The sequence below is a fragment of the Lampris incognitus genome, chromosome 5 (assembly GCF_029633865.1).
Source record: "Lampris incognitus isolate fLamInc1 chromosome 5, fLamInc1.hap2, whole genome shotgun sequence".
In the NCBI taxonomy this organism is placed as follows: Eukaryota; Metazoa; Chordata; class Actinopteri; order Lampriformes; family Lampridae; genus Lampris; species Lampris incognitus.
This window is the reverse complement of record NC_079215.1, coordinates 39,680,869-39,708,703: the sequence shown is the minus strand read 5'-3', so window position 1 is coordinate 39,708,703 and position 27,835 is coordinate 39,680,869. Positions and strand designations below refer to the sequence as shown.

The window sequence follows — 27,835 nt, the reverse complement described above, 5'->3', positions numbered from 1 at the left end:
ATAGAGTAAGGGGACAGTGTACTGTATTCAGGTGTGTATGCACCTTAGAACAGATAAGTCTTACAATGGTGATACCAACACACACTAAGAATTTAACACCAATACAGGAGGTTTGAGAACTCAAGCATTCTTTATTTTCATTTCCTTTTATCCATCAGAAGTTCCAAAAATGCCAAAACACACACATGCAAATATTCCCTGTCAGTATCTTGAGATGAGACACATGTAAAGATTGGTGTGTTGTGTTGAAATGAGTTTTTTTTGGGAAGAGGAAACTACTTCCCTCAGGGTTGAAGTGATAGCTATTGTCTGGCCCACTCATCACGTTTTCCTTCTCAATGCTACACTGAGATAATGACAGATAAAAACTCTGATATACCCTCTGTGTTCTTGAATTTAATTCCCACTTGGCATGACTGCTGAGTTCAGGATAATTTCCCTGCAAATACCATGTAAATGCTGACGTGCCAAGATGTTTTACGTCATTCAGAGTAGTTGAAGAAAAATACCTCAAACATTCCTTGATGTCCTCCAGACAAACTAACCAGTTACAAACCTGTTTGTGGTTGGAAAGTGTCCCTAGGGCCAGTCCAATTTAAAACATGACCCTCATTCTACACAGGAAGAAAAGATGTATTACAAAAAACAAAAAAAATCCACGTGCTGCACATTGTAAATTATATTAGATCAACATTCCATTGTAAAGCATTTTTTGAGGAATCTGTGTATGCCCTTTCCACAGTTGCAGTCATATTGTAAATCACACAGATTATACATTTAAACATAATGCATACAACTAAGGTATAAAATTGCCGTTTGTGTGTGCGTGTCTATATTGGTGTGTGTGTGTGTTTGAGTGGGGGTTTTTTGTGTTTGTGTGTGTTTTGTATGCACATGGGAGTCAAGTCAAGTCAATTTTATTTGTGCAGCTTGTATTATTCACAAATACAGACAAATCAGATATTTAACATTGTTAGTATTTTCACATTCTGTACACTTTCAATACTTCCTTTCCATACTCACAGAAACAAGCAATACCTACATTTTGTATGCTGTGCATCAAACATTATCAAACACATGTCAGTGGCTTGACTTAATGTTTATCATCTGGACTTCTTCCCCTTAATCCTTAGCCTATGAGAATCTCCTGCAGCAGTTGCAGAATGGCGAGGTGTCCTCCGGAGACTCCTTCTACATCCGTGTCAACATGTCCCTGCCTGGCAGCACCAGTGGAGCCCTGGCCGTGTCCTGTAATGAGATCCTGCATGTGACAAATACACGGCCCACTAGTACCAAGGGCTCCTGGCAGTGCTGCCATGTCCATCTCTGCCAGCTGCTGGATCTGCAGAGCGGCACGGTGCCTAACTACTACAGGTCTGTGACACACAGACTGCTGGCATTAAGAGCATTAGATGTACAATAGATAGTAGATGTGAGCTGCGGTTTTGAAGATCAACCTCTTCAAGAAAACAAGTATAAGCAGAATGTCGCCAAAGTTTCTAAACTGGTGATATTAACTTTTTTTTTCTATGTATCTGTGTCAAGCAGGGGTTGGGTGGGTCTAGCAATGGGCATGAGGTAGAGACAAGGAGCAGCCTGATGAGACAAGACATAGGGACTGAAGACTATCAACCCTCTCCAGAACTGTTGCTCTTGGGATTTTAGTGAAGGGAAAAAAAGAAAATAATGTTGATTGATTTTTGTGTTCCTGTTTTTACTGATGGAACTGTAAGAATTCTCCCTCCCAATGGGATGGGCCAGTTGTGTTCATTTTTCACAAGCTTTGACCTCATTTAAGTTAAAAAGAAATTATACTATACATTAGTCAGGAAAATGGTTTTATTATGTAGTAATATTTTGATCTTTTTGTTTTTGTCTGGTGTTGCAGGGCACAGCGCCTTTTGATCAGAGCAATTGAAGACATGTGCTTCCAAACAAATACCCAAAAAGTAAAAACGGTCAGCATTGACTCAACCTTGTCCAGTGATCAGAATAAGACAGCAGCATGACGTACTCATAATACTATTCTGTCTTCAGGGGGAACGAATGGTGACCCAGGACAAACAGAAGGCAGTGAGGATTGTAAGCTCTGGACGCCAGGGGAGGAATCCTCTGTGGCTCAGTGTGGAGGACCACAAAAATGAGGGCACAGAGGCAGGTATGGCAACACACACACACACACACACACACACAAGCACAAAGGTATGTGTGAAGGCATGAATGCACAGATGCATAAATGTACATACACACTGTCACAAAAGCCTAATGTCTGGAAAATATGGCAAAAATATCACACCTATACACACACGCACAGATGTATAAATGCATACGCCAGCATATAGGGACACAAACTCACACACACACACACAGACACACACACACATACACTTGCTTGCTTGTAGTCCATCGAGTCCGATGATGACATCCCTCCTCGTTAACGGTGTGTTATTTGATAACTAGAGTCCAATTCTTGATCCACAAATTTTATTGCACGTTGGGCATATGAAGTCTGGGGGCAGGCATGGTTGTGTGTTTCCTTAGTTTTTTTCTGGTGTTTTTTTCAAATTCCTGTCCATTTCCAGCTGTTCTATACCTCTGTGGCAGATCTCCCGCCAGTTGGAACAGTTGGTGGCAGCTTGCTCCAGTCTCAAGGGGTCGATACCACATTTCTTCAGCGATGATTTTTGCTGGTCTTTGTATGTATGGCTTCTTCTGATCACCTGCAAACCAGCAGCCCAGATGAAGCTGTCCATACAGGACTTGATGTGGGAGGCATTCTTGAGGCATCCTGATAACGTGCCCAAGCTGGTGCAGTTGGTGTCAGTGACCGTGGCTTCTATGCTCTTGCAGTTTGTCCTTGCAAGAATCTTGGCATGGGGAACACAGTCACACCATGAGATCCCCATGATTTGCTGCAGACACCTTACGTGGAACCACTCCAGCAACCTAAGGTGGCAGCTGTATGTGACCCAGGCTTCACAGCTGTATAGGAGAGTTGTGATGGAGACGGCTTTGTAAATGGCAGTTTTGGCGTGCAGTTGGAGGTGTTTGTTTTGAAAGCCCTTACGTCAGTTTGCCAAAGGCTACAGAGGCTTTTTTGATTTTATTGTGAATTTCGTGATCAGAGTTGCAGCCCTCAGAAGGATGCTGCCCAGGTATTTGAAAGATGGAACAACTGAGAGTGGTTGGTGTTCTATAGTGAAGACAGGCATAGTGGGTGGGGGGCTGGACCTCCATCGACATAACAACTCAGTCTTGATGGAGTTGACTGATAGACCCAGCCTGCTCTAGCATTCACAACTGCGGCAAGGATGGTTTGCAGGTCTTCTGGTGTGTGAGCTACAAGAGCACAGTCATCAGCATACTGCAGCTCAAGGACCTGCGCTGCTGACAACTTGGCAGTTGCCTGGAACCTTTGAATGTCGAAGAGGTTTCCATCTAGCCTAAAGTCTATTTTGATCCCACTACTGTCTTTCAGACCTTTATGAAAAAGTTTTGTGACACATTGGAGGTAAATGTTGAAGAGTACTGGTGCCAGCACACACCCCTGCTTCACTCCTGTGCATACATTAAAGGGTGCCGGTTCCTGTCATCCTATGGCCACCCGTGCCACCATCCCATCATGGAACTGTGACAGTATGTTCACAAATTTGCTCAGACAGACAAACTTTCTCAGGATTTTCCAAAGTAGCTCTCGACTCACTGTCAAAAGCTTTGGAGAAGTCGACAAAAGCCATGAAAATGTCCTGATGTAGTTCGTGGCACTTTTCTTGTAGCTGTCTTACTGTGAAAATCATATCCACAATACTCCGTACAACCTGCAGCATGCTGTACAGTCTTCTCCATGTGACTGACTGTTTACATCCCACGCTTCCCTGCTGGAGCCTCCACTTCTGCCTGTGGTGGCACTCGACGGTACTGTTCCGCCCACTAACTCCCTTCACTGGCCTTATCGGTCATTGACCCTCTTGCCAGGAGTTTTCCCCATACAGACTATTATTAGGCACCGTGCCCCTCATCCACAAGACATATCTAATAGTAGAAACAACAACAACTGAATATCTGGAGCAAATATCTGCAATTTGCATCTTATTTATTGTACTCACATCGGTTTTAATTCTGCTTACACCAAACAATTTTGACTCTTGAATGTGATATCTCTGAGTAATAAGTCCTTTGTCATAAATTATTTTATTGTTTCTAATAATCTGGACTTTTGTATGATTACTGAGACATGGCTGTCCCCAGGGGACACTGTTCGGCCTGATTGAGGCTAGCCCCCCTGATTTTGCATATTTTCATATTCCCATGCCTTCTGGAAGAGGGGTTGGCCTAGCTGTTTTTATAAATTAGGTCTTAAGTGCCATCCTTTTATTTTTGGTAATTTTATCTCAATTGAGGTTTTATGTATTTTAATCACTGGCCCTCCTCCTTTACTTTGCATCTTAATTTATAGGCCCCCTAATTCAGTTAGTTTTATCTCTGAGTTTTCTGACATTTTATCTATTGTCATGACAAAATATGACAGGGTGCTTATTCTTGGTGATTTTAATATTCGTGTGTGTTGTCCTTCCCATTCCCTGACTTCACATTTTTTGGATTTTATTGACTCGTTTAACCTCATTCAATCTGTTAAAGGGGCCACACATTCCAAAGGACACATCTTAGACCTTGTACTCTCATCTGGTTTCTCTCTCAAATGTCTTAATCCAGTGAATATGCCTGTATCCAACCATAAAGCTGTCATTTTTCAAGTCCCACTACAGCTCGCTATTCCTAGTCACTATCCTAAAACATGCTCTCGCATTATTAATGCTGGCTGTGCATTTAAATTCTGTGATGCTTTTAATTCATCATTCTTTAATCCCTCTATATCCCCCCCCTCAATCCAGATGCACTGTTAAATTAATTCAATGATCAGTGCCTATCCATCCTCAACCAAACTGCACCATTTAAAACTAGGAAACAAAAATCAAATAACCTCCCCTGGCTTAATGATCACACTTGTGCCCTTAGAAGACACCATAGAAAATCAGAATGACAATGGAAGGTCAACAAGTCTGAATTAGCACATATCACCCTAAAAACTAAATGTTAATTTAACAGAAGGCAGTTAAGGATGTGAGATCAGCATACTTCTCTGAACTGATATCAAGAAATAACTGCAATCCTAAAGTTCTCTTTAGGTTAATTGATTATGTTATTAATGGTCCATCCACTTCTCTTTTTGAACCCGATGTTGTTGTCCAAAAAAATTCTCTCATTTTGTAAATAAGGTGGAGAATATTAGGTCACAAATCCAGCCAGGCTCTTGCATTCGTTCCATTACCCATGTTAATTCTTTTACCCACTTTCAACCAATTACAATTTCAGTGTTAGAGAATACAGTCTCCAATATGAACTCCTCCTCCTTTATCTTAGACATCATTCCCACTAAGCTGCTCAAGGAGGTATTTTCAACTCTTAGCTCTGTTATTCTGCAAATTCTTAATAATTCTCTGGCCTCTGGTTCTTTTCCAGATGGTTTTAAGCATACTATTGTTCACCCATTACTGAAGAATCAGAATCACTTTATTTGTCATTTCTTTTCATGCACTTGCACACATGAAATGAAATGAAACATCGTTTCCCCCAGCCCACAGCAGTGCAACTCAAAGACAAAATCACATATCCAAAAACTACAAGAACACATATATCCAAAGTAACTATCTAAACTAAACAACACCAACAAAATAATCCCTGTCCAGGAGAATGAACCTCAGCCAGGAAGACTGTCTAAACTGCCGGTCTGTATGGGCTAGTAGTGAACTTAGCCTGCTCTGCTTCCGCGTCCTGTCAGACCGCCCTTGGTGTTTCCTCTTCAGATGCAGTTCCAGTTAAGGACGTGGTCCTTGGGCCCACAGGGTGCAGCAGACCAAGCTTCCTCAGCTGATCGATCCAATGCTAGCTCTTCCAGCCAGACACCTTTGACACACTTCCCTGCACTCCACATGATGACACCAAAAACACAGTCAAAGCTAAGCTAGGCTGCACCAGACCACCCTCGGTGCCATCGGAACTGCCGGTTTGCATGAGCTAGCAGTTAGCTTAGCCTGCCTCGCATCTGCATCTTGTCAGACTGCCCTCGGTGTTACCTCTTCGGGCACAGCTCCAGGCAGGGCCATGGTTCCTGGGCCCACAGGATGCAGCACACTAAGCACTCCCAGCCCATCCAGCGGAAGCTCTCCCAGTCATCAAATGAGAACAAATTTGGATGCAGACATGGACAAAGACACTGCATGGACCGTACTGGGCAAGGCCACCACAAACGTGAATTTGCGCCACCATCTTCCCACACCGGTACTGGGTGAGGCCGCTCCAAACGTGAATTTGCGCCGCCATCTTCCCACATCAGAAAGAACCTAATTTAGATCCTCTGTCCCTAAGCAACTACAGACCAATCTCCAAATTGTCTTTTATATCTAAGGTTCTGGAGAGAGTAATTTCTTCTGAATTGGTTTCTTTTATGAACACTAATACTATTTTTAATAGTTTCCAGTCTGGATTTATAGCACTTCATAGTACCAAGACAGCTCTATTAAGGTCACTAATGACCTACTGCTGACTGCAGACAGAGGTGACTGCTTGATTGTAGTTTTTAGACTTGACACAGTCGATCCCAACATCCTCTTACATCGTTAGAGACTTGGGTTGGGATCAAGGGCTCGGCTCTTAGCTTATTACGCGCTTACCGCACCAACAGAACTTTTCTGTTGTTCTGGGTATCTCTACCTCCTCTGTGGCTCGGTTGAGTTGTGGTGTCCCTCAAGGCTCAGTTCTTGGTTCCCTTCTCTTTTCTATATACATGTTGGCCCTTGGCCAGGTTATTCAAAATCACGATGTGCCCTACAGTTTTATGCTGATTACACTCAGTTATACATGCTACTAAAACACACAGATCCTAGTACCCTAGCAAATCACACAATGTGCCTCTCTGACATTAAATCCTGGATGTCTGAAAATTTTCTCAAATTTAATGATGATAAGTCTGAGGTCCTTCTGTTCGGTCCCGAAAATTCCATCAGCCCTTTTTGTTACTAATCTTGGTGGTCTGTCAGGTAGTCTTAAGCAGGCTGCTAGGAATCTTGGGGTAATAATCAATGCTAACCTTGGTTTTGATAATCACATCAAACATGTTGTTCAGTCATGCTTTCTCCAGCTCAAGCTAATCTCCAACATTGTCATTTTTATCAATTGCCGATCTGCAAAAAGTTGTACAGGCTTTCTCAGCTTGATTATTGTAATGTTCTTTATTCTGGTATCAGCAAGGGCTCCCTCCACCATCTGCAGTTGGTACAAAATGCTGCTGTTCGGCTCATTACTGGGCAAAGAGGCATGACCATATCACTCCTGTGTTTGCCTCCCTATACCGACTCCCTGTTATATTACGAATTGATTTTAAAAATGTATTGCTCACTTTTAAGGCTTTAAATGGTCCTGCTTCTACATACATTTGTGAGTTATTGACCTAGTATTTGCCCCCTCGACCTTTGAGATCTGAAGATGGAGCCCTGCTGGTTATTCCCAGGTCTCAGTTTGTTACAATGGGTGATCCAGCTTTTGCTGTTAGCGCCCCCACACTATGGAACTCTCTTCCTGTTGAACTAAGACAAACCAAGTCTCTAGCTTCTTTTAAAGCTTTTCTTTTTATGAAAGCTTTTACAAATGTTTATTTGTTTTTGTGTATTTATACTGTTTTTATTTTTACTCTTACTTATTTGGTCTCACTCTTTGTTTTGCCTTGTGAATCACTTTGTAACATTGTTTTAGAAAAGTGCTATATAAATAAAGTTATCATTATTATCATAATTATTATTATTATTATTATTATTATTATTATTACTCCTGTTCTTCCTGAAACCACACTGTGACTCCTGGAAGCAGATGTTCTGTGAAGTACTTCACCATCCTGCATAGCATGAGCTTTGCTAGGACCTTTTCTGCAACAGCTAGCAGGGATATGCTGATACTGCTGCCCCAGAAGGACTTGTCACCCCTGTTTTTGTACAGGGTGACAATTTAGTATCCCTCCATTGTTGAGGGACACTGTACTGGTCCCAGACCTGCAGGATGTACTGATAGATAATTTTGGTGCACAACTATCCTCCTTGTTTTAGGAGTTCTGCTGAGATACCATCACTGCCAGGGGACTTATTGTGCCTGAGGGAGTTGATGGCTGCAAGTACTTCTTGAACAGTTGGCAAGTGGTCAAGTTCTGGGATGGGCAGATGAATTGGTAGCTCTTCCAGGATGGATTGGTTGGTTGGTGAGTGCTGTTAAGTAGGGCTTCAAAATGTTAGTGTGTGTGGCCATGAGGAGGCCTTGCAGAGGTCTTGACAAAGGAGAGGCTATGTATTGGCAGGGGAAAGCTTGCGCACTGGGATGCTTCCTTGTTCACCACAAGGGCTAGCCAGCAGTAGCAGCAAAGCTGTAAGCAAGAGGTTAGAAAAGCAGGCAGTAAGCAAGCTTGCATCTTCCCTCTAAGTACTGCACGACTTCACTAGATGCATCACATCACTCTGTGCAAAACGTGTGCGTGCGCACGCACACACACACACACACACACACGCATTCCTTCCTGCTCACACATTCCTACAATATTTTTTGTCCCTTCCAGATGACGTGTCTGTGCCCAGAGGATGCGTGACCCTCATGCCCTACACCCTGGTCACCCCCCATTATCCTCCCATTTGCAGACCCATCTTGCTGTTGCCCAGTATCCTGGGACGCATCCTCGACAAAAAACTGGCCAGCTGGCAGGGCTTTCAGCTCTGTGAGCCCGGTAAGGAGGTCCTGACATATCATGCCAGACTGTTTATTGACAAATGAAGACGGTTTGCTCATTTATCGGAGTCACATCCATTAGCAACTAAATCAGATTGTGATGTTAACTGTTGTACTGTGGACAGGCGATGACTTGTTATGGCACAAGCCACATGACCTCCACACATTTATCTACCAAGGCCTGCCTACCTCATGGCAAACGTTTTGAGGGTGTGTGTCATGTTCTGGTCCATTCATTGTACATCTATGAATTTCCCACCTTTGAAATTCCAGCAACGTTAGTCTTGGCAATGTTCAAACCTGCCCTCCTGGTACCCACTATCAAGTCTTTCTTATTGGCTGTTAGATCATGCTTTAAAACTGCAATCTGCAACTTTTTTCCATGAAGAAATCATTATATTATCAATGTCCACCAGGTTATATAATACACACTGTCATCTTTACCATGGCTGGAGACACTCTTAGGTCTCCATATACCACTGGGGCCAAAGGCATCAAAGAACAACAGAAACAGCTTGGCCCGCCCAGCTCTTGTGTTTTTGAGTGCAGAAATGTTGAGAGTGGAGGGTGGGCTTGAGTCGTTTACTTTGTTTCAGTCAGTACCATTCAAGTAACCCTGCTGATATTTACTATATATCTATATTAATACCCTAAGACAGCCAAAATAATACATATAACACCTTTAACCAGGAAGGAAACAAACTTAGTGAATAGAAGCAAAGAGGTCCTAGTGTTACAATGTTGCAGTTTCATTTAGCAGACGCTTTTATCCAAAGCGACGTACATCTGATAGTTAATACAACACAAGCAAGGATCTAGTCAGGAGACAACAATGCAAGTAAGTGCCAAAAAACTAGGTTCATGTCCAATAGGACATAGGTGTCAACAGGCAGTGCACAAAGGCAGTGAATAGGGTGCACAGAGGCAAATTTTTTTGAAATATATATTAATACCATCAGGGGCGGCATGGTGGCTCAGTGGTTAGCGTGGTCGCCTCACAGCGAGAAGGTCCTTTGTTTGAGCCCCAGGGTAGTCCAACCTTGGTGGATCATCCCGGGTCATCCTTTGTATGGAGTTTGCATGTTCTACCCATGTCTACGTGGGTTTCCTCCGGGTGCTCCGGTTTCCTCCCACAGTCCAAAGACATGTAAGTCAGGTGAATTGGCCGTACTAAATTGTCCCTAGGAATGAATAGGTTTGTGTGTGTGTGTGTGTGTGTGTGTGTGTGTGTGTGTGTGTGTGTGTGTGTGTGTGTGTGCGTGTGTGTGTTGATCCTGTGATGGCCTGGAGGTCTGTCCAGCCCGTCTCCCCGCCTGCCGCCCAATGACTGCTGGAATAGGCTCCAACATCCCCGTGACCCTGAGAGCAGGATAAGCGGTTAAGATAATGGATGGATGGATGGATGGATGGATCATACCATCTGGTATGGAGATGTTTGAGAAAGAGCTGGGTCTTTAGCTTCTTCTTAAAGATGGAGAGGGACTCAGCAGATCGAATGGAGTTTGGTAACTCGTTCCACCACCGGGAAACTACAGAAGCGAACAGTCAGGCTAGTGACTTAGGGCCCTGTTGTGGCAGAAGTGCCAGGTGCCTTTCATTGGCAGAGTGTAGTAAGCGGGACTGAGTGTAGGCCTGAATGAGGGAGAAATTTGATGTGGGCAGCAACTGGGAGCCAGCGGAGGGATGTGAACAGCGAAATGACATGTGCTGTTATGGGTTGGTTGAAGACCAGATGCATCGCTGCATTCTGGATCATTTGCAGAGGTTTGAAAGTGAATGCAGGGAGACCTGCCAGTAAGGAGTTGCAGTAGTCAATGTGTGATATTACAAGATCCTGTACCAGGAATTGTGCTGCATGCTCAGACAGGTAGGGTCTAATTTTCCTGACGTTGTACGGGACAAATTGGCATGACCGAGCAATCGAGGCCACGTGAACCTTAAAGGTTAGTTGGTCATTAATCATGACACCCAGATTTCGGGCAGACTTTATGGGTATGAGCTGGGATGATCCTAGCTGGATATTGATCTGTTATTGTAAGGATGGACTGGCTGGGATGAGAAGGAGCTCAGTCTTAGATAGGTTAAGCTGAAGATGGCGTTCTTTCATCCATGCAGAGATATGAACAGGCATGACGATATCTGTGCTGAGACTGTGAGGTCATCTGGTGGGATTGATAGGAAGAGCTGGGTATTGTCAGCATAGCAATGGTATGAGAAATCATGGGAACGGATGATTGCACTCAGTGAAGTGGTATATATTGAGAAGAGAAGGGGACAGAGCACTGACCCTTGAGATACCCCTGTAGATAAGCCATGCCATTTGGACACTTCTCCCCTCCAAGATAAAATAAAAGATCTCCTCGAGAGGTAGGACATGAACCAGCAGAGGGCAAATGCTGAGATACCAAGCTCAGTGTGTGTGAAGAGGACGATTTGGTGGTTAACCATGTCAAAGGCAGCTGGTAGATCTAGCAGCAATAAAGCTGAGGACTGACCAGCAGTTCTAGCCAAATGCAGTGATTCTATTACTGACAAGAGTACAGTCTCAGTAGAGTGACCCCGCTTAAAGCCAGACTGATTTGGATCATACAGATTGTTCTCAGAAAGGAATTCAGAGACTCAGCTAAAGACCATGCACTCAAGTATTTTTGATAGAAAGGGTAGGAGTGAAACTGGTCTGTAGTTTTCAACCTGGGCTGGGTTGAGTGTAGGTTTTTTGAGGAGCGGGGTGACTCGAGCTTGCTTAAATGCAGAGTGGAACACACCATTGTAAGCAAGGAATTGATGATGTGTGTGACTGCAGGGTTAAGTGCGGGGGAATTGGTCTGTAGGAGCACTGCAAAAAACATGAGCTTAAATACAAGAAATAAACACTGAATTTGAGGGGAAAAGTACTTGATACTAGTGAAATTATCTGTCCATGCAGCAAGATCATTTTACTTGACAAGAAATCTTAAAATAAGTTGGTTCCAGTCTAGAAATAAGTAGGCTCGGATGAGTGTTCAAAGGCTTGAAATAAGAAGAAAATGCTGGTTTTTAGGTAAAATTACTTAAAATCAGACTTGCTACAGCACAGTAATAAGTGAAACACACTAAATATTAGCAAATAATTGTTTTTTTTTATTTCTGATTTTTCCCTTTTTCTCCCAATTTAGTGGCCAATCACTCCCTATTCTAGTTCAAACACCCATCCTTGTACTGTATGCATTTGCCAACTGGCAATTATTGCTGCTTCATCGAATCCGGCCATAGTCAGATCTGATGAGACTGAGGCGCGAACCCTGGTCCCCAGTGGACAACTGCATCGACATAAAGCCAACGCTTAGACCGCTACACCACTGCATCAGGGGAGGTTGCCCCAGACACAGCCAACACTAAACCATACACGTCAGAGCAGCTGGATGCTGTAAAAAAAAATCAAGAGCTGTAAAGATTACTACCAAATTCTTGGAGCTGAAAAAGATGCAAATGAAGCAAATAATTCTTAACTCAATTTTTTGCATTCTTAATTTTAGCACACTGAAAAAGGACCAAGAAATCAAATCACTAATTTAAGTGGAAACTACTTAATACTAGTGGAATATGATTATTCCGTTACTTGAAACAAGTTGGCTCATCTTGAAATATAGAGACCCAAACTTAAAACTAGCCGTTAATCCCAGAGCATACATCTTAAAACAGGAAACTTGATTTTACTGAAATCACAACAGGACAAGTGAAATTTCTGTCAACATTTATTGACAACTCTTTCCAAGTTTGAGCAGTGAAAATCAAAGTGTACTTTCATTTCGTGATAGGAGAAGCACATTGGGCCATTGAATAAAAAATTATATATATATAAACATTGTGTCATTCTTAAATCAAGCAATTGAACTTCAGTTTGTGTCACTGAATCTTGAAACAAGTTATTTTTGGTGAAAGAGAATGGTACAAATTGCTACTCTAGCTAATGTAGCTTGTTTTAAAAATAAATTACTCAATTGTAAGATTTCCTGACTAATTGAGGCATAAAAGACATATTCATGATCATTTTAAGAATATACCATGAATTCAAAGATAGAAACTAGTAAATAACTTTTAAAACAAGATAATTAAACTCATATTTCCTGATCTAAGATTTTAAATCTTGGCAAGCACAGAAGAATTTGCAGTGAGGTTGGTTGGTATCGGGTCCAGCAGACAGGTAGTGGGACGAGAGTCCAGCAGAAGCTTGGACACTTCCTCCTCAGTCAGGGGGAAGGATGAGGTGAGTGAGGCACTGTTAGCTGGCAGCGGCAGGCAGACTTGGTCAAGCTCAGAGAACTGGTGACTGATGGCAGAAACCTTATTAGTAAAGTACGCAGGTTGTTATTAGGTTCCACAGTGATAATTATGATGATGATGATGATAATGAACACAGTTAACTCATTGTAATGATTGTATCAATCTATCTCTTTCTTCTTTCTCTCTCTCTCTCTCTTTATTTTCTCTCCTCCTCCCTTTTTACCCTTATTTTGTGTGTGGTGTCTCCCAGAGGTGCTGAGCTGCAGTGAACATGCTGCCAAGCTGCAGAGGTCAGAGGTGCTGGAGGAGTGTGAGCAGGGGGGCAACCTTTGTTTCACGTTGCAAAGTGTGGAGAAAGTCATGAAGACGGTTGGTCATCCCGACTCTGCTGTTCCATTACACACACACACACACGCACACACGCACGCACGCACGCACGCACGCACGCACGCACGCACGCACGCACGCACGCACGCACACACTGGTTCAAGTATCAATTAGTGCCCGTGTTACCTTGGTCAGGTGTCCCTACAGACACAATTGGCCATGTCTGCAGGTGGGAAGCCGGATGTGGGTATGTGTCCTGGTCGCTGCACTAGCACCTCCTCTGGTCATTCGGGGCCCCTGTTCGGGGCGGGGGCTGGGGGGGCTGGGGGGAGTAGCGTGATCCTCCCATGTACTACATCCCCCTGGCAAAACTCCTCACTGTCAGCTGAAAAGTGGCTGGCGACTCCACTTGTATTGGAGGAGACGTGGTAGTCTGCAGCCCTCCCCAGATTGGCAGAGGGGGTGGAGCAGCGACCAGGATGGCTCAGAAGAGTGGGGTAATTGGCCATGTACAATTGGGGAGAAGGGGTGGAGGAGGGGAGTATCAATTAGTGCCAGGCATCCAGGTGTGTCAAAGACACTGACTATTTTTGCTTATTGTTTTCGTTCTCTATGTTTCCTTTATTGTTGTTTATGCTGTATGCAATCTACTAAAGCAGAAATGACAGAATCTTTTCTTTTTTTTCAAAGAGAGACATGAAATAAGGAAATAAGGCACTTTTTTAAACAGCCACAGGCTACTGGTAATTTGACTGCACTTATTGAATGGTTGGCCTTCATGGTGTAATCTTTGGTTTATCTTATATCAGTGTGTTCAATCAATACTAGTGTAAGACTTCTACAAAACTGAAAATAATGTAAAAATTAAAATTGATATTTTCAATCATATCTGCCGGTAGTGCATCTAAATGACTTTAGGAAACACCTAAGTGATATAAAAAAGGAAGAAAGGAATGAATAGATGGATAGATAGATGGATAGATGGATAAAGTTAGTCTCACCAAAAGCAAATCTTGGAGCGATACTTGTGGTGACAAAATGCTAACTAGAGGGCGTCCGGGTAGCGTAGCAGTCTATTCCGTTGCCCACCAACACGGGGATCACCGATCCGAATCCCAGTGTTACCTCCGGTTTGGTCGGGCATCCCTACAGACACGATTGGCCATGTCTGTGGGTGGGAAGCCGGATGTGGGTATATGTCCTGGTCACTACACTAGTGCCTCCTCTGGTCAGTTGGCACACCTGTTCGGGGGGGAGAGGGAACTGGGGGGAATAGCGTGATCCTCCCACGCGCTACGTCCCCCTGGCTAAACTCCTCACTGTCAGGTGAAAAGAAGCGACTGGTGACTCCACATGTATCGGAGGAGGCATGTGTTAGTCTGCAGCCCTCCCCGGCTCGGCAGAGGGGGTGGAGAAGCGACTGGGGTTGATTGGAGAGTGGGGTGATTGGCCTTGTACAATTGGGGAGAAAAAGGAGGAAAACCCCCCCCCCCAAAAAAAAGGTAACTGGATACCTGTGCCCTGGTTTGTATGTGATTACTGTATGCCCCCTGCCTCTTTCTTCAGGGGACTCACTGTGTTCTTCCTCTGGGCCTTGACTGTGTACGTCGGCTCCACAGAGCTGAAATCTTCCCCATCATTATTTTCATCGCCCAGTCTGCATGCAGTGCACGTAAACTCAGGTAAGACCACTTCTCTCTACACACACAAAATAACTACCACAACTATTGACTCTGACATGAGAATTTGAGGGAGGAGTTTTTGATTTGTTTTTTTTTTTCTCCAAGTGCAAAAATCAACAGGATTTTGTCCTTTGTGACACCGGTGAGCTTTGCTGTGGTGACATTGTTGCCCTTGGCAGTGACAGAACAGTCAAGTTGTCATTGACAATTGCTAATGCTGATCTATTAGATACATCAGTGAAACAGACAGTTTGCAGTTTACAAAGATTAATTCGTATTACCGACTCGTGTACGATGTATCCACAAACTTACCTCATCGAGTAGTATATGCAGGTTTCATTCCAGCTTAACACTTCACCAGCTTATTCCACCTGTTAATCCTCCTCTGTCTGGTTGAAGGTGTGTCAATCAGCAAAATGTGCTGGTGTAGTTTTGGGTTGGAATTGAAACCTGCATCCTCTATGCTTAAGTATCACTGCAACAGACTGAAGACTGTGTTAGATAGCAACTAACAAAACAGTGGCATACCAGAACCAACAGGCTTCCATAGAATTGCTGTGCTGTCTGTATTTTCTGTTTAACACTGGTGAAGACTGACAGCTGACATGCTATCCTTAAATGACCAAGTAGGACTTTTTAATGTTCCAAAATCCATACATGTGCCTGGAACTGTTTTTTTCTGTACCACTGTCCTTTTTTTATTTTTTTTTTTAGAAAAAAACATTCAAAATACAACATACTTATATTAAACCAACAGGGAAATAAAATATTTCACAAACCCATCGAACTCTACAGAATCAAAGAGGATAAGAATTAAAAATTAAAACACAGGTAGGCAAGACAGAAGATAGTGAGGTAACCTGTAGGCTTTGGCATAGCTTCCAGCCTACAGACCCCCCCACCAAATCAAAGATATCAAACAAAAAATACACATATACCATACCCACAACACTATTTAACCAAAATCCAACATGCCCTCCCTCCTTTCCCAATCACAATAAAAGTGCTCCCCTCCAAAAAATCCACTGATAAACTCTACTTCTCTAACATGACTATACAACATATTAACATGTCTTTCCATTATACTCTTAAAAACATACCACACCTCACCTTTCCTCTTTTCATAATGGGCTATATTCCTCCTTAGCTTGACACCAAACCTTGCATGGCTTAAAACATAATTTATTCACATTACACCCTATCACTTTACCATTCACCCCAAACAACCACGATTCTCTCCATTCCATTCTTGCAACAAACCTCCTCTCCAACATCTACTTATTAATTCCTTCATTTTCAACATGTATCCCTCCAGCTCACAACATTGAACAAACTCATGCATAAATGTTTCCACTCCCACACCACACACATCACATTCTTTCTTCATATTCACATCAAACTTACTAATTATTAAATTATTGAATACCCTATTGTGTCTTAATAAAAAGTCAAAATTCTCACATTCAACACTGTTCCACTTCACTCTCAGATTCTTCCATATCCTCCCTACATCCATCTCATTCACAACCTTCTCCCACACTTTCTCCGCAGCCGGTCTTCTCACTTCTTCCCCTCTGAAACATCTATACATCACTCACATTTTCATACTCATCAGACTCACTCTCCTCTCTCCCTCTCCCACCTACATTTCTATCTCTCCTTCCTCATCCAACACAGCCTGTCTCTCAATCATGCTGACCCATTCTCTCAGCATCCCTCCCTTGATCTTTCCAACACCCCCTCCGCTCTACCCAACCACATTCCATCACCCCTTCCCCTCACTTCATCTACCAGTACCTGTGCCCTCATAAACCCTGGTAAATCCCTTATCTTCCTAATCCCTGCTCTCCAAATCACCCTGTTGTAAATTGTGTTCCCCTCAAATGTGATTTTTGGACTTAAAAACACTGGTTGTTCCCACACCTGCTTCACATTCTTACATTCGTACTGCACACATTTCACAAACTCTCCCCATGCTCCCAGCACCTCCTTGTAAAACTCAGACATGCCACTCAACATAGTACCTTTCCTTAGCTGCATATACACTCTACTCTCCCCACACCCACCACATTTATAAATTGCCTCCCTTAAAAACACCTTCTGTATATGATCCCTCTTGTTTCTTAAATATCCATCCATCCATCCATTATCCAAACTGCTTATCCTGCTCTCAGGGTCGCAGGGATGCTGGAGCCTATTCCAGCAGTCATTGGGTGGCAGGCGGGGAGACACCCTGGACAGGCTGCCAGGCCATCACAGGGCAGGCACACACACATACTCGCCCATTCATACTTAGGGACAATTTAGTACGGCCAATTCAGCTGACTTACATGTCTTTGGACTATGGGAGGAAACCGGAGCTCCCAGAGGAAACCCATGCAGACACAGGGAGAACATGCAAACTCCACACAGAGGACGACCTGGGATGACCCACTAAGGTTGGACTACTCCGGGGCTTGAACCCAGGACCTTCTTGCTGTGAGGCGACCACGCTAACCACTGCACCACTGTGCCACCCGTTTCTTAAATATCCACCCATTTCCCGAACTGCTTATCCTGCTGTCAGGGTTGCGGGGATGCTGGAGCCTATCCCATCAGTCATTGCTGCCCATTTCTTAAATATCTAACCCCTAAATTGATTTAACTTCAACCCGCCATCTTCATACTCGTTTTCCATCACCTCCCTTGCTATCTTAACTCCCTTCCCATCCCACAGGAACTCACTTACCATTCTTTCCACCTCTTTCAACAATCTCTCAGGCACATCCAACACCACATTCATTACGTACACAATCATACTTATAACTAATCATTTCACAACCACTACCTTCCCTTTCAGTTTCAATCCTCTAAGTTTCCAAAACCCTAATGTTGTCATAATCTTATTCAGTATCTCTTCATACTGTAGATCTCTCCCTTCTTTATCCTCAATCCCTAATTTCACACCTAACACCCTGAAATAATCCTTCTTCTCTTTTAATCATCTTCCTAATCTTCTCTACCTACCCCTATATACATGTCTGACTTATCTATATTTACTTTGGCTCCTGATGCCCTACCATACAGCTCTAAACTGTCTAATACCTCAACTACACTTTCCTTGTCCCTTACTGTAACTGTCGTGCCATTTGCATACTGATAAACTAAACTCTCTTGCCCTCCTCGTAACTCTATACCCCCCAGTCCTATTATATCCCTTCAGTAGTGCCGCTAATGGTTCTACTGACAAGGAGTACAGCAGATCTGATAGGGGATACCCTTGCCTGACTGGCCTGTCTATTTTAAATGTGTCTGTGACTATCCCATTGATTTTAATACAACTTACTGCCTTATTGTACATCCTTCTGATCCATCTTACCAGCATATGACCAAAACCAAATTTTTCTAACACCTTGTTTAAATAGCCATGATCTCCCCTATCAAATGCCTTATTCAAATCTAAAATGCCTTATTCAAATCTAAAAATAAAATACTATCCCTCCTTTCTCTCCCTTCATAAAGTCAATTGTGTCTCTGATGCTACTTATTGTGTCTGCTATGTCCCTACCTGGTATGCTGTAAGCCTCTGTGCTTCCCAATACTGTTCCTATAAGTTTTTTGAGTCTGTTGGCTAACACCCTTGCTAATATTTTATAATCATTATTTAACATATTAAGTGGCCTATAGTTTTCTAATCTATTCCTAATCCTTTTCTTGTAAATAATCCTGACTAACCCTGCTGACATACTAACGGGCATCTCGTTCTTTCCTTCTATTCACCTAAATAATCTATCTAACACTGGCACTAATTCCTCTCTAAACTCTATGTAAAATTCACCAATTAAACCATCTGTCCCTGGACTCTTGTTCCTACCTAACCCTGTTGTTGCTGCCTCTTTTTTCTTGTCCCCATGTCTCCCTCACACATCTCTCTATCATCACTTACCCTGGCCATCATCTTATCTAACACTTGTCCTATGCTGTCTTCATCAATCTGTTCTTTCCTAAATAAATCCCTTATAAAAATCTATTCTTTCAGCTATCCCTAAAAATCTGTAATCTCCCTACCATCTTTTCCTTCCACCTTTTCTAAATAATTCTTTTGTTTCATCTTTTCCAACCCTAAAAATACCTTGTACATTTTTCTCCAACTACATATCTAGCCCTGCTTCTAACTATTGCTCCCATACACCTCTTTTGTTCCATCTCCTTCAGTTCATATTTTATTCTAATGTATTCCCCGAAATCATAACCTGCCTCCCTCTCTGCCTCTCTAGTTAACTCCCCCTTTAACCTCCTCTCTATTTTCCTCTTTTATTTCTGTCTCTGCTATAATCTATACTCAATATCTTTAACTGTTCTTTCACACTCTCCTACCACCTCCCAATGTTCTCCTCATACATACTGTCATTCTTTCTTCTCATTATACAAACCTCAATTCCAATGAAGTTGGAACGTTGTGTAAAATGTTAATAAAAACAGAATACAATGATTTGCAAATCCTTTTCAACCTATATTCAACTGAATACACTACAAAGACAAGATATTTAATGTTCAAACTGATAAACTTTATTGTTTTTTTGCAAATATTCACTCATTTTGAATTTGATGCCTGCAACACATTCCAAAGAAGCTGGGACAGGGGCATGTTTACCACTGTGTTACATCACCTTTCCTTTTAGGTGGAATTCTTTCCCATTCTTGCTTGATGTATGACTACAGTTGCTCAACAGTCTGGGGTCTCCGTTGTCGTATTTTGCGCTTCATAATGCGCCACACATTTTCAATGGGAGACAGGTCTGAACTGCAGGCAGGCCAGTCTGGTACCCGCACTCTTTTACTATGAAGCCACGCTGGTGTAACAAGTGCAGAATGTGGCTTGGCATTGTCTTGCTGAAATAAGCAGGGATGTCCCTGAAAAAGATGTCGCTTGGATGGCAGCATATGTTGCTCCAAAACCTGTATGTACCTTTCAGCATTAATAGTGCCTTCACAGATGTGCAAGTTACCCATGCCATGGGCACTAACACACCCCCATACCATCACAGATGCTGGCTTTTGAACTTTGAGTTGATAAAAATCTGGATGGTCCTTTTCCTCTTTAGCCTGGAGGACACGACGTCCATGATTTCCAAAAACAATTTGAAATGTGGACTCGTCAGACCACAGCACACTTTTCCACTTTGCGTCAGTCCATCACAGATGAGCTCGGGCCCAGAGAAGCTGGTGGCGTTTCTGGGTGTTGTTGATATATGGCTTTCGCTTTGCATGGTAGAGTTTTAACTTGCACTTGTAGATGTAGCGACGAACTGTGTTAACTGACGATGGTTTTCCGAAGTGTTGCTGAGCCCACGTGGTAATATCCTTTACAGAATGATGTCGGTTTTTAATGCAGTGCCGACTGAGGGGTTGAAGGTCACAGGCATTCAATGTTGGTTTTCGGCCTTGCCGCTTACGTGCAGATATTTCTCCGGATTCTCCGAATCTTTTGATGATATTATGGTCTGTTGATGATGAAATCCCTAAATTCCTTGCAGTTGCACATTGAGAAATGTTGTTCTTAAACTGTTGGACTATTTGCTCACGCAGTTGTTCACAAAGTGGTGAACCTCGCCCCATCTTTGCTTGTGAATGACTGAGCCTTTCGGGGTTGCTCCTTTAAAACCCAATCATGACACTCAACTGTTTCCAATTAACCTGTTCACCTGTGGAATGTTCCAAACAGGTGTTTTTTGAGCATTCCTCAACTTTCCCAGTCTTTTGTTGCCCCTATCCCAGCTTCTTTGGAACGTGTTTCAGGCATCAAATTCAAAATGAGTGAATATTTGCAAAAAACAATAAAGTTGATCAGTTTGAACATTAAATATCTTGTCTTTGTAGTGTATTCAATTGAATATAGGTCGAAAAGGATTTGCAAATCATTGTATTCTGTTTTTATTCACGTTTCACACAATGTCCCAACTTCATTGGAATTGGGGTTTGTACATTCTCTCACTACCTCCTTATATTTCTCATCTCTCAGCAATTCACCATTCAGACGCCCTCCCCCCCTCGCTACACATTGGCCTAAGCTAAAACCTAACATCAAGTGATAACTAATTATTGTGTCTTTGTACTCTATTTCCCCATCTTATCTACTATGTCCTTCGTGCTCAAAACTAAATCTATCCTACTCTATTTTAACACCCCTTTCACCACTTGTCTCCTGGAAAAAGCCCTCCCCTCTGGATTCCTCTCTCTCCACATGTCTAACAGCCCTTTTACTCTCATTCCTTCTTTCAACACACTGTGACAACCCCGGTGTCAGCCCAGCTTCTGTGCCATGGCCAGCGACCCAGCACAGCCCAGAAACACACCTGTACCCACTTCCCCCCTCAACGGGAGGGAGACTGAGCGACACACCTGGCCCCAATCAGAGGCTGAGGAGGAGCCCAAGGATAAAAGGGAGCCAGAGACAGCCGCCAGGGGCCGAGAGAGGTAGCGATAGTTGTGTTGGCTGCCCAGCGTAGGAGCCAAGGAAGACGGGAGCCAGCCGGCTGAGATGAGGAGCAGTACTCGTGTTGAGCGTTTTTCGGTTTGTCTTTTGAGTAAATGCCCACAGCGGGCCAACCTGCCGACGGTCTCTGTTTCGTTGTTGGGTCGGGTGCTAAAGTTCCCCCGTGGTTGTCACAGTTGGTGGAGAATGCGGGCAGAGTGAAACCACTACCAGAGCACCCGATTCAGTGAAGCAGACCGTGAACAGCCGGAACATGGAGGCAGCAATGCAGTTACTGATCCAAGCCCAAACCAGGCTGAGGGCATGGCCACTCTCCAGACGATGGTGGCGCAGCTGGGCGCCCGACATACCGCGGCGCTGCCCGGAGGGACACCAGCCAGCCGTCTCACCAAACAAACACCGGAGGACGACGTGACGGCGTACCTGGAGGTCTTCGAGCGGGTGGCAACGCGAGAGGGCTGGCCCGAGGCACAATGGGCGAATATCGTCACCCCGTTCCTGACGGGAGACGCGCAGCGAGCATACCAGGACTTGGACACTGGAAGTGCAGCCGATTATAAAACTGTTAAGAAAGAGATTCTGAACATTCATGGACACAACTTGGCTACTAGGGCCCAACGGGTTTTTTCGTGGGAATATAATGGCACCGAGCCGGTGCGCAGCCAGTTGGCTCAATTGCGAAGGCTGACACGTAATTGGTTGAAAGAGGGGGATGGCCCGGACGTGGTCGACAGGGTCATACTTGATAAATGTGTACGCTCCCTGCCGCTGGAGGCCCAAAGGTGGGCCACCCAGAAATCCCCGACCTCAATTGATGAACTAGCTCAAGTGCTGGACGCATACCAGGTAGCCCAGCAGATGAAGGGCGCGGCCGCCCAAAGCACTCGCCCTAGGGAGGTGCGGCCTGAGAGACAGGTGAGGGGTGGGGAGCGGGGCACGCCAGCCCCGCCCACCACCTCGCAGAGAAGAACCCGAGCACCATCACACCGAAAGGACTGGCACTGCTATTCCTGTCGACAGAAGGGACATCTAGCTCGCCAGTGTCCCGGCGGAGGCGAAGCATCCATGCCCACTGCCAGCACCCCAGAACCCCCTTCAGCCGGACGCTGTTTATTCTCCGACTGCCTGACCTCCGAGGGGTCCGAAGCGCCCCGTCTACCAGTAAAAGTGGGGTGTCAGGATACGTGGGCTCTTCTCGACACGGGCAGTCACCTGTCCCTGGTCCGACCCGACCTCGTCGATGGCCCCCCAGAGAAGATGGTGGAAGTGACCTGCATACATGGCGACGTCCGCAGCTACCCGACTCATCATGTCGTGATCCATACCCCAAAGGGTACGTATGCGGTACAGGCGGGTGTGGTCCCAGAGCTGCCGGTTCCCCTCCTCCTGGGCCGAGACTGCCCCCTGCTGGAGAAGTACCGAGGTGAATGCCGCGACAGAGGCCGAGGCCGGCCACGTGCCACCCGGAGGCGCAGGGACCGTCATCCCGCTGCGTGCGCAGCTCTGAGGTCCCCCACACACTCGACTGATGAAGGGCCTGGAGGAGAGGATGACGTGGCCCAGCGTGAGCAACAGGCCTCCCTGGAGACACCGGGGACTGCAACCGCCAGTGAGCAGGCCCACCTGCCATGGACAGCCCTGACACCGCCGCGGCCTCGCCAGCCCCAGCTCAGCAGACAGGCCTGGACCCGGACAGCTCCCCCCTCACCACGCTGTCGGACTTCCCATTTACTGCTGGGGATGGAGCCGCCCGAGAAGGGCCATTCGCAACAGCACAGATGGAGGACAAGGTCCTGAGGAATAACTGGGCACAGGTGCCAGCCCACGATGGGAAGCCCCAAGATCCGGCGAGTCCCCTTGTTTATCCTGACTTCGCCACTCGGCGCAATCTACTGTATAGAGTAGTGAAAAGTAATGGGGACGTGGTAGAGAAGCTGGTCGTACCCCGGCCATATGTAACCCAAGTACTGTACATGGCCCACACCCACCTATTAGGGGCGCACCTAGGAATGGAGAAGACCTGGGAGAGAATTGAGGCAAGGTTTTATTGGCCTGGGTTGAAGAAGGAAGTCTGTGATTATTGTAGAGAATGCCCCGATTGTCAGAAAAATGCACCCAGGCCTACCGTGCGCAACCCCCTAGTCCCATTGCCGATAATTGAAACCCCATTTGAGAGACTGGCTATGGACATAGTGGGGCCCCTCCCCAAGACCAGCAGAGGCCACAGATATCTACTGGTGATGGTGGACTACGCCACTCGGTATCCTGAAGCCGTGCCACTGCGTGCCGCCTCTTCCAAGTCTGTAGCCAGGGAGCTGATGCTGCTGTTTAGCCGGGTGGGGATTGCCAGGGAAATCTTAACAGACCAGGGCTCCTGCCTTATGTCCAGGGTCTTAAAGGATCTCCTGAGTCTCTTACAGGTGAAGCAGCTGAGGACGTCTGTGTACCACCCCCAGACAGACGGGCTGGTGGAGAGATTTAACAAGACCCTCAAGAGCATGTTGAAGAAGGTAATCGACCTTGATGGGAAGAACTGGGACCAGCTCCTTCCACATGTGCTGTTCGCCATCCGGGAGGTACCCCAGGCCTCCACTGGGTTCTCCCCGTTCGAGCTGCTGTATGGGAGGAGACCGAGGGGGCTGCTCGACCTGGCCAAGGAAGTCTGGGAGAGCCGTCCCTCCCCCCACCACTCCGTCATCAAACACGTGGAGGGGATGAAGAAGAGGCTGGCCCAGATCTGGCCGGTGGTGCGGACGCACCTGGAACAGGCCCAGCAAGCCCAGGCTCGGGTGTAAAACAGGGGGGCCCAGGTGCGTACCGTCCAGCCAGGTGAGAAGGTACTGGTCCTAATCCCCTCATCTGAATGTAAGTTCCTGGCCAAGTGGCAGGGGCCTTACGAGGTGGTTGAGCAGGTGGGGAAGGTGAACTATGTGGTTAGACAGCCGGGGAGACGCAAACCTACGCAGCTCTACCATATCAATCTGCTTAAAAAGTGGCACTCTCACCCTGTTCCATTGGCTGGTCCAGTGTTTCGAACCCACTCTCCCCCCCCTGAGGTTCCAATGGGAGCCATGTTGGGGCCCAGCCAGCAGCAGGATCTCTGTGAAGTGGTCCTGCAGCACCAGGACGTCTTCTCAGAGCTGCCTGGGCGAACTACAATGACGACTCACGACATCCACACCGAGCCAGGGGTGACCGTTCGGGTGAGGCCGTACCGGGTCCCAGAGGCTAGGCGGACAGCCATTCAGGAGGAGGTAGAAAAGATGCTGAAGTTGGGGGTGACAGAGGAGTCTCAGAGCCATTGGTCTAGCCCCATAGTACTTGTACCTAAGCCAGATGGGACTTTTAGGTTTTGCAATGAGTTCAGGCAGCTGAATGCAGTGTCCAGGTTTGACGCCAATCCCACGCCCCGGGTAGACGAGCTCATTGAGCGGCTAGGGCCAGCCCATTTCATTACAACCCTTGACTTAACTAAATGCTTATGGCAGGTTCCCCTGACGCCGGCTGCAAGGGAGAAGACGGCGTTTGCGACCCCAAACGGGCTGTACCAATACACCGTACTCCCGTTCGGGGTACATGGGGCCCCCGCCACCTTCCAACGGATGATGGACCGGGTCCTGGGTCCTCACCGGGCCTATGCTGCGGCCTACCTGGACGACATTGTGATCCACAGCGCCACCTGGGGGGGTCACCTGACCCACCTGCGAGCCATCCTGGGGGCCCTGAGGGCCGCGGGCCACACAGCCAACCCGCGGAAGTGCCGCCTTGGGGTTGAGGAAGCCTCGTACCTGGGCTACCGAGTGGGACGAGGCAACGTGTGGCCCCAGGAACCGAAGCTGGAGGCCGTCAGGGAGTGGCCCCCCCCCTGTGACGAAAAAACAGGTGAAGTCGTTCCTTGGACTGGTGGGGTACTACCAGAGGTTCATCCCCCAGTACAAAACCCTGGCCGGCCCGCTCCACGACCTCACCAAGAAGAACCTACCTGACCGCGTTCTCAGGACCAGAGAAGCGGAGGAGGCCTTCACCATGCTCAGGCAAGCCCTCTGCTCTGATTCAGTACTGGTTACCCTTGATTTTGCCCTGCCTTTTGTTGTCCAAACTGATGCTTCAGCCATAGGGGTGGGAGCAGTCCTCTCCCAGGTGAAGGATGGAGAGGAGCATCCAGTGACCTACGTAAGCCGCAAGTTCCTACCCCATGAGCGGGCCTACTCCACGGTAGAGAAGGAGGCATTGGCCATCAAGTGGGCAGTGGAGAAGCTCCACTACTACCTCCTGGGGAGACGCTTCGACCTCGTCACGGACCATGCTCTGCTCCGGTGGATGGCCGCCGCCAAGGACACGAATGAGCGGGTAACACGATGGTTCCTTATGTTGCAGGATTACAGTTTCAGAGTGGTGCACCGCCCGGGACGGGAGAACACCAACGCCGACGCCCTGTCCCGCCGCGATGCCTGCTTCTGGGCCATACGTGGGGAACCTGGCTTCCTTCTTGGGAGGGGGAGTTGTGACAACCCCGGTGTCAGCCCAGCTTCTGCACCATGGCCAGCGACCCAGCACAGCCCAGAAACACACCCCACTACCCCCCTCAACGGGAGGGAGACTGAGCGACACACCTGGCCCCAATCAGAGACTGAGGAGGAGCCCAAGGATAAAAGGGAGCCAGAGACAGCCGCCAGGGGCCGAGAGAGGTAGCGATAGTTGTGTTGGCTGCCCAGCGTAGGAACCAAGGAAGACGGTAGCCAGCCGGCTGAGACGAGGAGCAGTACTCGTGTTGAGCGTTTTTTGGTTTGTCTTTTGAATAAATGCCCACAGCGGGCCAACCTGCCGACGGTCTCTGTTTCGTTGTTGGGTCGGGGGCTAAAGTTCACCCGTGGTTGTCACAACACATCTCAATGGATCGCTCTTAAGTCTCACACTTGCAGTCACATCCAACCCTCCACACCATACATTAAAGTCACCCACTACCATACAGTTCTTACCAACCATCCCTCCCAGTTTATCAAAAAAAAACGTCCTCTCCCTTTCATTATTCAGTGCATACACATTTAACAATTCAAATTTTTGAGCTAAATGCTCAAAAGTAATCCCTATCGCTCTCCCCTCACCATCATCCACACATTCCCTAACATTCTCAACTACAGCTCTTTTAACTAATATTACAACCCCTCTTGTTCTGACTTCACCATTGTTCACATACATTTCCCGCATCCATTCTCTATCAACTGCTCTCACACACGCCTCATCCCAATGTGTCTCTTGCAAACATGACATATCAGACTTACATACCATAGTTTTCTGTCTCTTACTCTTATCCCTTAGCCCATTTGTATTAAAGGATGTACCACTGTCACTATCGCCGTAGTAGAAACTTTTTTCTTGCTGTAATTCCCCTCTGACAGCGTGCGTGGAAAAGGCCCCGTCCTTTTTTAGAAGCTACAGAAAGATGTGAAACTCAACAATCTACCTCCTCTATGAGCTTAAATACACTGTCAAATCCTTGGATGATGTACTTTTAACTACGATTCAGCCCATGTCACAATTTTCTGCTTTTGTTTTTTAAAGACAAGAGATTTGTGTCTCCTCTAGTTTATAATATTCTTTAATGTAAGCAGCCTACCCATCCTCCCAGGTCCAAGCTTCATCGACACCGCCGGTCAGAGGAGCAGCTTTTGGCATGTTCACGGAGCGAGGAGCCTTTGCTAGACAAGCTGCCCTGCCTGTACCGCAGCGTGGCACCGGACACCTGGTGCGACAGCGGCTCCCTCCTGACCAACCTGCGCACCATTATCTGGGAGGAGCAGAAGAAGATAGTTTGGGTGGAGCCAGACCTCTGGTGACAGGGAGGAAGGAATGGAAATGACTTGAGGAAAATGTACATGTAGAAGAAGGCTGTGTGGGAAACAATGTTGAATTTACTAGAGTAGATTCACAGACTAATGATTCTTGGAAAAATAGATTTGATGAAGTCTGAAAAATAAAAGGAGTTCATGCACAAAAAGGTATTTTTTTATATCACGAAAATGTGTTGTGGAGGAACAGACAATAATTTGCAAGAGATGTTTTTAGAAACATATCTGTATACGTATCTGTGATACTTATGAGTAACTGGGAAAGTACAGGATCTGTGACATGACAGTGTTATCCCAAATAAGTTGAAAGGAAACAATCACAATTTTCAACAATGTCGCTCTCTCTCTCTCTCTCTCTCTCTCTCTCTCTCTCTCTCTCTCTCTCTCTAACTCTACCCCCCAATGCACGCAGGCGC

At 45.9% G+C, this 27,835-nt stretch overlaps 1 protein-coding gene across 1 annotated transcript in view; it reads left to right on the top strand.

Annotated features, from left to right (window-relative positions):
• Positions 1-27,511, top strand: part of card14 (caspase recruitment domain family, member 14) — a 99,912-nt gene extending 72,401 nt beyond the window's left edge. The window contains exons 11-17 of the mRNA XM_056280510.1: positions 1,134-1,374; positions 1,889-1,949; positions 2,038-2,158; positions 8,657-8,821; positions 13,337-13,455; positions 14,980-15,095; positions 27,200-27,511. Of these exons, the coding sequence (XP_056136485.1) occupies positions 1,134-1,374; positions 1,889-1,949; positions 2,038-2,158; positions 8,657-8,821; positions 13,337-13,455; positions 14,980-15,095; positions 27,200-27,407 (1,031 nt within the window). The 3' untranslated portion in view covers positions 27,408-27,511. The remainder of the gene's footprint in view (positions 1-1,133; positions 1,375-1,888; positions 1,950-2,037; positions 2,159-8,656; positions 8,822-13,336; positions 13,456-14,979; positions 15,096-27,199) is intronic.
• The last annotated feature ends 324 nt before the right edge of the window (positions 27,512-27,835 follow it).